Genomic DNA, 12124 nt, shown 5'->3' on the forward strand with positions numbered 1-12124 from the left:
GCCATAGTTCTCCTATTTGAAAATAAGAATCATAGTCTGGTCTCTATTTACTAGGGATTGTGTGAGTTAAAAAAAAGCATTATGTTCGGAGGAAGAAGCTACTAGAAATTGAAATAATGCGTTATCAGTTACTATATAATGGTTAAAGGGCTTGAGACTGTCTCTTATTGTTTTGGGATTTACAAAGATCTATTTTTTATTAACCCTTTTAAGGAGTCAGGTAGGAAGGGCTAGCCATGAACATAACATCTGTGCCAGACTGGGCCTTTGTGATCCTTAGCGTAAAGGTTCTGACCTGCCTTGTGTAGCTGATTACAGGTTATTTTCCTGGAGTTGATGATGGGCTGATTACAGCCTGAAGGTCTGCCAGTTGCCAAGGGCCATATGATTTTGTGTTTGCTGGAAGGAATTAAGAAAAATGTCTTTGAAATTTCTTAATTGTTCACATATTCTAATGCTCTTTTGGAGTTCTGTAGCTCAAACTATATGAAAAATTCTTTGAGCCAAGTTGTACTTGGCACATAGTAGGAATTTAATAAATGCTTAATTGAATTGAGACCAGGGGCCATGTTTTACATTTTAATATACTCTATGGCACCTAACCTGGTATTGAATTTTTAATAGGACTTAATGAACACTTACATGCGATTGAATGATTCCTTGAATTATAAAACACTTGATCCTCATTTCTGGAGATATCAGGCTCCGTCAGCCTATGCAGTTTTGTGAATAGAAGTTCTCAATTAAGAGAAACATGGGAAGAGTTGTTTGAATTGATGCAGAATGAAATAAATAGGTCCTAGGGGACAAAGTATATAATAATCATGATGATGAAAATAAAGAGGACATTAAAATGAAAGTAAAAGCTGAATGATAATAATGATCAATCTTGGTGTCAAAGCAAAGAGATGCGGAAATATCCGTCTCCTTTCAAGAGAGAGGTGGTGGACTACAGGTGAGGAATGTTGCATGTGCCATCAGATATGGTTACTGGGTTATTGGTATCGTTAAATTGTTTCTCTCTCTTACGAGAGAGTTCACTTGATGGTGTTGGGGGCGATATCTGGAAATAGCTGTGACATAAAGACAAAAGGCATCAGGAATGCTTAGTTTTTTTTAATCAAAAGAATATAAATACTACGTTGGGTCAAGTTCAGTATTCTGTTTTTGATAATGATACCAAGAGGCATTTTTTTTTTTTCAGAGACGGTGGTTGACTTCAATGAAATCAACCTGAAAAAGTTAGGAATGCACCTCATATATCCCAGACTTTATTAGTCCGTTATGGATTTATTGTTCATGACTCTAGAATAGTAGAGTCATAGAATCACAGAAGTTAGAGTGTGTCTGGTTCAAGCCGAGAGAGGGCACTTCTTCAAGGTCGTAAGCTGGGAGACTAACTTCCACTCTCATCATCCCGGCTTGTTTTGAATCTCTTGAAATCATTAGCCTCTTTTAATTCTTGAGAAAACAAACCCTAGAAATTTATTGTTCACGGCATAAAGTGGGGCTTTCTGAAATCCCTTTATTGGTATTTATTTGCCTTTAAACTACATTTAAGGTTCAGCGGATGCCCGCAGTTTTAGTATATTGTGGGGTCGTGAAGAAGCCTGTATTCCCCCAATCTATAATCATGATTTTATAAACTTCAGTCACGAACGCTCTCATCTTTGTTTTTCCAAACAGGAAATTATTCCTTTCTTGAAGATGATTCTCAGAGGGCACGTTATTTATTCCTCTCTATCATTTTAGTTGCCTCCCTTGGAACAATTTCAGTTCTGCTGGGTTATTCTTTGTATTATCCTCCTTTTGTAAGCATAATGCGAAGAATTTTTTAAAAAAAACCTCAGTCATGGAGAATCGGCCCTCCGCTAAAAACCCGGTTCTGATACCTCATCGTGGGATGGTGGTGATCCAGGATAATTAAAGGCTGTGTTGGCACAATACAAGCTCTGGTAGGCCTTTCCAAGCTGGAAAAATGTTGAGCAGGACCGAGTGACAGACTACATGTCCATCTTCCGGGGACCTGTCCGGCTAGGTTCTGAGGGGTTTTTACCAGAAGTTTGGCCCCAGGATAATTAATGACTATTTTGGGCCATAGAATTCATAAAGATTGTCTGCCAACACAAGACATGGTCATGATACAAATTAATAGAGGGGGATGTCCCTGTACATGGAACCACATTTCAAGCTGAAATGTGGGCAGATAAGTTTTCATGTAATTAACTAATTCAGAAAGGGAAGGAGGAATCCAGATCTCAAGGTCTAATCCAGAATTGCTGATAGAATCACGGGATATTAGACCAGAAGGGGACCTTAGACATAATCTAGCCCCCTTCATTTTACAGGTGAGGAAAAGGAATGTGACTTGATCCAGATCCAGCTTACGCCTCCTCCTCCATGAAGACTTTCCTGGTGATCCCACTCAGCTGATAGAGCCCTGCCTCTTAAAATTACCTTGTACTAATTTTTTATATATTCTGCATATTCATATATATGTATATATGTGTGCATATGTGTATATATACATATGCAAACATATAGATGTATACACACATACATGTTATCTCCTCTTTTAGTATGTAAGCTTCTTAAGGAAAGAGACTGTTTCACTCTTATTTTTGTATCACCAATCTTATCTGAGTGTCTGGCACATAGTAAATGCTTAATAAATGCTTGCTTGCTTCCTTGTTTGACCCAAGGCCATACGTAGAACCCAGGCCTCCACGCTCCAGTCTCATATTCTTTCTCTCACAATATAGTGCTTTCTTCCCCTGGATCATCTTTCCTAGTCAGGTTATATTTATAGAACTCAGGGTTTCTTCCTTGCCCTACGGGAAAACTGTAACTATATTGGTAATTTTTCCAGATAAATTAAAACTTTATATAAGATGACCCATTTAAAAATGCTATGACAAATGAGTGTCATTTAAATGGACTGCTAAAAGTAGACGTGTAAGTTTTTGAACATATGCCCTAAATTCCCTTCCTTCCCTCTTGTTTCCAACTAATTGCCCAAATTTAAGTGAGTGTGTGTAGGTTGTTTTTGGCAGCTTGGTTATCTGAATTGATAGAGGGTTTAGGGCTTAGGATTTTGGGGTTTCAGTTAATAATAGGAGTTGGCATTTATATAAAATATATCTAATATGAAGGGCAGTTTGTTAACAGTAGGTTGGGAGTTACAGAAGGCATAAAGCTAAATTTGGGTAGAGTGGTGGTTAGGGCATAGGTGATATGGGTAGGAAGGAATTTGGAGTTATGGCCAGGGAAAGGGACTTAAGCCTAGAAGCGATTCATGGTAATTCTCTGTGGAGCCACAGAGAAATAGATTGTCACATCTTTCACAGTAGTAATGGTAACACTGATTTTATCATGAATCCCTGAGCAAGAGGTGAAAAAGTGTATGTGTTGGGGTGGGTTGGAGTTGGAGATTGTACCTGATAGCAAGGCAGATGTTGAATTCTTGGTCCTGCCAATTAGGTCAAGGCAGGGGTCAGCAGAGTCCTGAGGTCTGTGTGGTTACTGGGGAATTCCCAATCCACCTCCATTATACTATTCTCCCTAAAGTGGTTATGAGGTCTAGAAGATGGTGTGACCAATTCTGCTCTCACTTGGATCCTGATTCCATCACTCACATTTTTCAAGCTGATAGCCAGAGGTAACTGCCAGAAGTAACGGCCTTTTCTTTTACTAGACTGATGCCAGTTGAGTGGTTGTTTTTTTTTGTTTTAGTACCTCATGACAATCACTACAAGGCACTAGATGCTAAAATGAAAAACATCAGCAGTGGAATGTGTGTGTGTATGTGTGTGTGTGTGTGTGTGTGTGTGTGTGTGTGTGTGGGTGTGTGTGTGAGTGTGTGTGTGTGTGTGTACATGGACATATACATAAGCCCATTATTAGGAAGAGTTGAGATAACTCAATATTCTTTCTACTGTGGAGCAAATTTCTTCTTTTCCTCTGAAAAGCTAAGTTATTTTAATTTTTTCTTTTCTTTTCTGTAGACGACTGAACCGGAACCATCTGCACTTGTTACCAGAACTACTGTTCCAGAATAACCAGGCGCTTTCAAGACTGTGAGTAACCTTTTTTCATCCTTAGAACATTCTTCTGTTCTCGCCATTCTTGGCAGGATAAGTGGGGAGCGTTGTGGAGTCAGTGAGGATCGCATCTGTAGAGGCTCTTCTTAGAACTGCCTGCCATTAGCTTGCCTTTCACCCTGTCAGAAACACACATGGAATCCAAGGGTCAGGTTTTTCATAAGAACAGTATACTCAAATATTACTTTATCATAAGAACCCAATTACAGTGTTGGGTTAGGTCATGATCCTTCCTGTTTAGGAGAGATCATGGTCTTCTATCATAGTCCTCCTGGCTATGACAGAAGAAATAAGGGAAGCATTATGAGAGTGTGTGATTGTCCTCAATGATATCAGCTTTAACATGTTGGACTTCTAATAGCCAAACAGCCTTAGCTTCCCTTTATAAAATCTTGCTATGAATCTGGGTCTTCAAGTTAAGAAGATCCAGTTCCAAATTCTGCCTCCGATAGTATCTGTGTGACTCTGGGCAAGTCACTTAACTTCTCTGTGTCTTGAGCAACTCCCTGGGACTTACAGCTGGGCTCTGATCTGGCCCAGACAGTATCATAGATCCTTAGTGTTTTTGCATAGACTCTATCATCTGTAGCTTTATCTAAGCCCCTCTTTGACCTATTTATGTTTTAATCCTTTCCCACGAGGCATTTGTAAGCATTTGCTATGTGTAACACATTGTGTTAGCTCTGGGGAAATGTGAGAGGAAATACAGGGGAAAAATATAAATATAAGGGAAGAAATCAGATAATATTTCCCCCCTTAAGGAAACTAAAATATAAAAGGGGTGATCAACACAGATTATTGGTTGATGTTCTAATTTGTGTTAGAAGAAGAGTAGGAAGTGAAATGAGCTAAGATTAGGAAAAAGTTCATGGAAGATGTGGCAGCTGAACTAAGTCCGGAAGGATGGATAATGATCATAACAAAAGCTGGCATTTGTCTAGCACCTCAAGGTTTGCAAAGTGCTTGACCAATATTTCGCTGAATCCTCTTGGGAGGTAGGTGCTATATTATCTCCATTTTACAGATGAGTTAACTGAGGTACAGAGAAGCTAAATGATATACCCAGGGTCACACAGCTAGTGAGTATTTGAGGCAGGATTTGAACTGAGACCCTCCAGCATCCTCCAGGTCTAGCATCCTATCCACTGTGCCATGTAGCTAGAATGTCAAGAGAATGTGTTGCTGAGGGAGTCATAGGACCTGAGTTCAAATCCAAGCCCTGATATTTGCTACCTGCGTGACCTTGGGAAGCCACTTCACTTTTCTGTGCCTCAGTTTTCTCATCTGTAAGATCTAGTCCAGAGAGTTGGACTGAATGCCCTTTAAAGTTGCTACCAATTCTAGATCTATGATTCCATCTTATTAGGATCAGCCCGCCAGCCTAGCTTGTCAAGATCTTCTCCGGTCCTGTCATTCAGAGTGCCAACTACCCTCCTGCAGCTTTGCGCCACTTGTAAATTTGACAAGCATGCCATCTCTGCCTTCATCTAAGACACTGATTAAAACGTCAAATAGCACAGGACCAACGGATTCCTGGAGCCCTCTAAATTGATATCAGTCTTGTCTCCCCATTAGACTGAGCTTCTTGAAAATGGAGACTGGCTTTTACCTTGTTTTTTTTTTTTTTTGGCATACTCAGCACTTAGTTCAGTACCTGTCACAGGGTAGTTAGCTTGTTCACTGATTAACTACATTTGGGGTTTGGCCATTCACCAGTTCCTGAATAACACAGCAACAGCAGTAGTTAGCACTTACATATAGTGCTTTGAGGTTTACAGGATGAGCTTTACCTATGTCATCTCATTTGTTCTTCACGACAACCCTACGAGGAAGGCACAGTTATTATTCTCATTTTATAAATGATTCCACAGCTAACATGACAAAACAGGAAAATGATAAATGCTGGAGGGGATGTGGGAAAATTAGAACACTGTTACATTGTTGGTGGAATTGTGAACTGATCAGCCATTCTGGAGAACAATTTGGAACTATGCCCAAAGGGCTATAAAAATGTGCATACCCTTTGACCCAGCAAGACCACTTCTAGGGCTGCATCCCAAAGAGATCACACAAGTGGGAAATGGACCCATATGTACAAAAATATTTATAGCAGCTCTTTTTGTGGTGGCGAAGAATTGGAAATTGAGGGGATGCCCATCAATTGGGGAATGGCTGAACAAGTTGTGGTATATGAATGTAATGGAATACTATTGTGCTATAAGAAATGGGGATGATACAGACTTCATAATAACCTGGAAAAACCTACATGACATAATGCTGAGTGAGTGGAGCAGAACCAGGAGAACATTGTACACAACCACAGACATATTGATTCTGTGACAACTTAACTTTGATAGACTTGGCTCTTCTCAGCAATACAGGTTCAAAGACAGCCCCAAAGGTCTCATGATGGAAAGAGCTATCTATATCCAGAGAAAGGACTATGGAGACTGAATGTGGATGGAAGGAAACTATCCGCTCTCTTTTTTCTATATCTTTGTTTTTGGTTTTGTTTCTTCTTTCTCATGATTCACTCCATTGATCATGGTTCTTCTTTACGACTTGACTGTTGTGTAAATATGTTTAGTGTGAAAGAATATGTAGAACATATATCGAATTCCATACCGTCTTGGGGGGAGAGGGGAGAGTAGAGAGGGGAAGAAAATTTGGAACTCAAAAACCTGTGGAACTGAGTGTTGTAAACTAAAAATAAAAAAATCTAAAAAAAACCCCCAAAACAAAAAAAACACCAAATGATTCCACTAATTGTACGATAGTTTAGCCCACACCTCTCCATTTTGTGCACAAGAACCGCATGGTAGATTTTGTTGGATATTTTGCTGGTATCTAGGTAAACTGTCTACAATGTTCCCTTGAGCTCTCTGAGTAGTAACCCTGTTAAAAGAGGGAGCGAGGTTAGTCAGTTATGACCTCTTGATGAATTCGTGCTGGCTCACCACTTCCTTTTCTGATTGGTCCCAAACTATCTCTTTTATTAATGTGTCCTAGCATGTTGCCAGTAATTGAAGTTGAGCTCACCTGCCTATGGTCTATAGACTTCACATTTTTGTCCCTTTAAAAAAAATCTAGTCAGTGTTTGAATTTCACATCTGCAGCCCTTCTCCTGTTCTTCAAGATCTTTAAGAGATAATCACATTTGCTGTGTCTCAACTTTCTTAACCTTTATTTTAAAAAAGAATTTTTTAGTTAATTTTTTCTTAGTTGACAAAAATCTCCTTCCCACTTCCCATTCATTGAAAAAAAAAAGAAATAAAAACAAAACCCTTGTAACAAATATGCAGTATTAAGCAAAGCTAATCCCCCTTGACTGTGTCTTAAAAAATCCAGGTCTCGTTCTCTGATGGTCAGAGTCCATCACCATTTCGTGAGGAGGGGTTGGGGGAGTGCTTTACTATCCATTTTCGGGAATCACAGCTGGTTATTGCGTTATCAGAGTTTTTATGGCTTTCAAAGTTATTTGTTCTATCCTTTCCAGTTCAGAGATCACTCATGAGATATTTGTAAAGTGCTTTGCAAACCTTAAAGCTCTACGCAAATGCTAGCTATCGATATTACTCTCAAAGAACACAGAAGAATTCACAATATAAGAGTCGAATAGTTTCAGCTTTTGTCATCATCTGTTATCACCATCTAATCACCCCAAGCAGTGGTTCTATCCTGCTTTGTCCCCTTTTTGTTACCCTTTATCTAATGTAGCTAAAGAAAAAGCTTTTTGTTGTCCTTAATATTCCTCACCAGTCTCTGCAAATTGAGCCTTGGTGCTCTTGACTCATGGAGGTCTGTGCCTTCCTTTGTAGTCATCCTCTATTACCTGCCCCTGCCTTCATCTTTTATGCATGTCTTGAAAGTTTAAGTTGGCTGATGAGTTCTTTGTCCATCTGTATCCGTTTCTTTAGGCAGGCTCTCCCCTTTTCTTCTTCATTGCAGTTGTTTCTGTTTGTAGCCTCAGCTTCATTTTGGAGAGCTTCCCATTCCTCTTGGGGTAACTTATTCATGGAGAATTTTGGGCTGTAGGAATCAACCCTTTGAAACCTACTGTGTCAAAATCTGTAGTGTAGATTGGATTGTTCCTGTCTTTTCTGTCCTCTCTCACAAATTCTAAAATGGAGCCATCTTTTCCCCCCATTATCTTTGGTGTCATAGTCTTGATCTTATAACTTCCTGACCCAGGTTAGAATTTCCTTCTTCCCCTTTGTATGTTTTATTCCTCCTTTGTCTGTAAATCTGTCATTCTTTTCGAAGAATAATTAATTTGTTTTGTCTGATGATCTGGAGAATAGAAAGACATTCCTCTGGTCCCCTTACCTTCTCTTCTAGGAGCAAGACCAGCCTGTAGTTACTTGGCAATAACAGAAAGACAAACATTATGCACTCTAGGAAGGTTACTGCAGAATTCCCTATGGCCTCCACAAATCCTATAAGTGAGATTCTCAGTCATCTGCCATTCTTCAGAGTAGGTCCAACGACTATTAACCATCGCTGTCTTCCTCACTGGCATCTCTACCCACTCTACTTCATTCTATTTTTGCTTCCTAAAGCAGTGTTGACCATGAAGGCACTTCACACAGCAATGTAGCCCGATGTAATGGAAAGGGCACTATATTTGGAATCAGGGAATATGGGTTTGTGTCATAGCTCTGCCAGCTTACTACTTGGTGTGACCTTTGGTGAGTGATCTAACCAGTCTGGGCCTCAGTTTCCTCATCTGTAAAATGAGGTGATTGGATGAGATGTGTTTCTTCCAGCTCGAATCCTGAGATAAACATTCAAAGGCAGATTATGCCATGCCCTTAATTATTGTTATCGCCGTATTGTCTTCATTATCAACAACACAAAGATATTTCTTGAATGCCTACTCTATAAATACCCTATTCTATTTGCTGGGGATACCCTTGTTTCTGTCCTTACTGAGATGACATAATTGGAAAGATACGTAAAAGGATAATTGGTGACATAAGGCATCACGTGATAAGTGTCAAGTGAGTAGACCAGCCTAAACACAGTTTCCTCAGCATGTAGGGCATGGTTTCCAAACTCACCAAGTTGTATGGCTCAAGTTTTGCTTTTGATCGTGTGCCCTGTATCTTTGCGTTGTTAGATGGAGTCCGGATTGTTTTTTGGCCTCTCCTTCTATGCCATGCCTCCTGTAAAGCATGAAATTTTGTTGACGTTCATTTGTTTCAGTCATGTCCAACTCTTTGTGACTCTATTTGGGGTTTTCTTGGCAGAGATCCTGGAGCGGTTTGCCATTTCCTTCTTTGGCTCATTTTACAGATGAGGAACTCAGGCAAACGAGGTGAAGTGACTTGCCCAGGGTCACCCAGCTAGTAAATGTCTGAGGATGGATTTAAATTCAGGTCTTCCCGACGCCGGGCCCAGTGCTCCATCTGCTGTAGCTGCCTCAGTGAGCCTGAGATCCATGTAATCACTTTACCTGGAAGTTGTGGGTGTTTTCCTTAGAAAGGCCAGTAGACCCATGGTGGGGACTTGTGTTCGTACAGTATAACTTTTTTCAATCCAGTGAATCTGAAGCATCCCAGGATGGCCTGGTTAACTTTTCCTTGGGCATTTGTCTGCCAAGATTTGTTTCCTGGACATTTGGTCCATCTGCTGAGGGGCCCCTTGTTGACTTTTCTCCCGCTTTGAAGTGACTCTAATGCTCCTTCATTCCTTCTCTGCTGTGAAAGAGGTACCTTGGTACCTGAGCAATTTCACTGAATCAGGATGAAAGTGGACTTGGGAGATAGAGGGCAGTGCCAGAAAAATCTGAGTTTGGGGGTCCTGCTGTCAGTATTCTTAGGAATAATAACCCTGGATTCTGATTGTACTTTATCAATGTGACTCCTTTGTTTTTGGCTAGCTCTTACAAAGTGGGTTATTTTATCCCTTTATTTTTTTTTAGACAGGGAAATTGTGGCTTGTAATTTCTATGAAGGAAATAATTTGCCCAGCATCATGAAACAAGTTAATGTGGCAGGTTGGAGGTTAGAGTGGAAGGCTCTCCAAGCCCCAGGGCATTGCTGAGCTCACTCCTCTGCTCTGCTAGGTCTCACTAGTGTGAGGCATTGACTGGGGCGGGGGATCTCCCTTGGGGTCCGCAGCTGCCTTGGAATAGCGCCAGGCTGCTTCCCTTAGTGAGGCTGAAACACACTTACGTTGCCTACGGAGGTGTATCAGTGTCTAAAGGGTTTCATTGTATTTGGCCAGATCTACCTTGGATTTTAGCTCTTCGCCAAAGTAGTGGGTTTTACATTTATTTTGAGAGGCTTGTGTGGCTTAATTGAAAGAGCGCTGAGCTTTGGTCAGAAGTCCTGGGCTCAGAAGCAGGTGGGCTGTGTCAACATCTGCCAAGCCACTTAGCTTCTCTGAGACTCAGTTTTCACCATCTGTAAAATGGGGATAATATTACCTGCCTCACAGGGTATTTGTGAAGGCAGCATTCTGCAAACCTGAAAGCACTATATACATATAAAATTGTCACTATTTTTTTATCCCACCTTTGATTTTATTGCTCAGTGAGGACCTTCCCTCTGCCAAAACAGATTGCTGTTGTTCTCAGGTTGTTTTTCAGTCCTGTCCAACTCTTCATGACCCCATTTGGAGTTTTCTTGGCACAGATATTAGAATGGCTCACCATTTCCTTCTCCAGCTCATTTTACAGATGAGGAAAATGAGGCAAACTGGGATAAGTGACTTGCCCAGGGTCACACAGCTAGTAAGGGACTAAGGAAGGATTTGAACTCAAGAAGAGGAGTCTTCTTGACTCCGGACCTGGCGCTCTATCCGCTGCGCCACCACTTTGGATGGACCTGCTTTGGTGAATTAATGGCAAAACATGGAAGAGAGTTGCACAGGACAGGCCCTGGGTGGATGGGTTGCATTGTTGGAGGGTCCATTTATGTAAATGAGATCATAGAACCATAGGAGTGAGTATTTGATTGTGTCATATAACTCTGTAGATCCATGAATATAGCATTTCTTCATGGGGCGTGGCCAACAGATAAGGTCAGATCACTGTAAAGCTCAGAAAACATGTCAGGAAGTGTTGGGTTGCCCCAGAGAATATGCAGGCATTTCTCCAGTGGTCCATATGGTAACTTATATTATAAAAGTATTCTTCTAAGGAGGGATGGGGTGAAGTTGTAGGAAAGAAGGGTACTTGTCTCTGTGGAAATTCTGCTTAGTGGTTGGACTATAATATTCCCAGCTTTTCTTCTGTGGAAGTAGTTCATTCTTGATTCCAAGGAGGTGACCAGGGTTATGACTGTTGTTGCTTGTCCTTTGTTCTCAAAGAAGACCATGACATCATGAAGGTGATGCCATTGCTTGCAAGTAAATTATATTTAAGTGAGGGAGGGCCGGGCAGTCACCAGCCTCACTTTCCTCTTCAGGAGCCATATGGGTCCAGTGGCAAGATATAGATTAGGATGACTGGAGATGGTTCTAATGCAGGGGGAGGCCTTGGCCTTGTTTCTAGGTCTCAATTTGTCTGAGGCAATGCCCTTTCAGTGATTAAGGCTAGATAAAATCGAGCCAAAGACTGGCCTCTTGTACCTATTCAAAAAAATTAAAATCAATCTGGGAGGGGAAGAACCTCAGAGTTTCTGGTCAAAATAGAAATGATTGCTATTTACACTCACTCTGAGCCATCAGAATCTAAACAATGACCAAGTAAGGCTTGGACTGGGACCTATTGTTGTCCAATCAATGACAGTCAGAGTGATTTGGGTTTAAGGCATGGTCCGTGAGAAGAAATCTAGCTTGTAAACCCCAAGATATCTTGCTAGGTTTCAGCAATCATAATTTATATTCCTTTGGGCAGAACACCCACAGGTGAGGGTATGACTCCCTGTGTGGACAGAGGGAGAGGAGGAAGAGGACAGACTGCAAATGTTTAACAAAGGGATGTCTACACACACACACATACTTTTAAATTTCATTTGCATTGTTTGCACTTTCTTAAGTCCAGACAATCAACAAAACGGTAAACTAAGCCTTGATTT

General features: G+C 40.8%; 1 protein-coding gene across 1 annotated transcript in view; it reads left to right on the forward strand.

Annotated features, from left to right (window-relative positions):
• SLIT1 (slit guidance ligand 1) overlaps window positions 1-12124 on the forward strand; it is a 234277-nt gene that overhangs the window by 23140 nt on the left and 199013 nt on the right. The window contains exon 4 of the mRNA XM_036736533.1: window positions 4005-4076. Within this exon, the coding sequence (XP_036592428.1) occupies window positions 4005-4076 (72 nt within the window). The remainder of the gene's footprint in view (window positions 1-4004; window positions 4077-12124) is intronic.

Source organism: Trichosurus vulpecula, chromosome 8 (genome assembly GCF_011100635.1).
Source record: "Trichosurus vulpecula isolate mTriVul1 chromosome 8, mTriVul1.pri, whole genome shotgun sequence".
Taxonomy (NCBI): Eukaryota; Metazoa; Chordata; class Mammalia; order Diprotodontia; family Phalangeridae; genus Trichosurus; species Trichosurus vulpecula.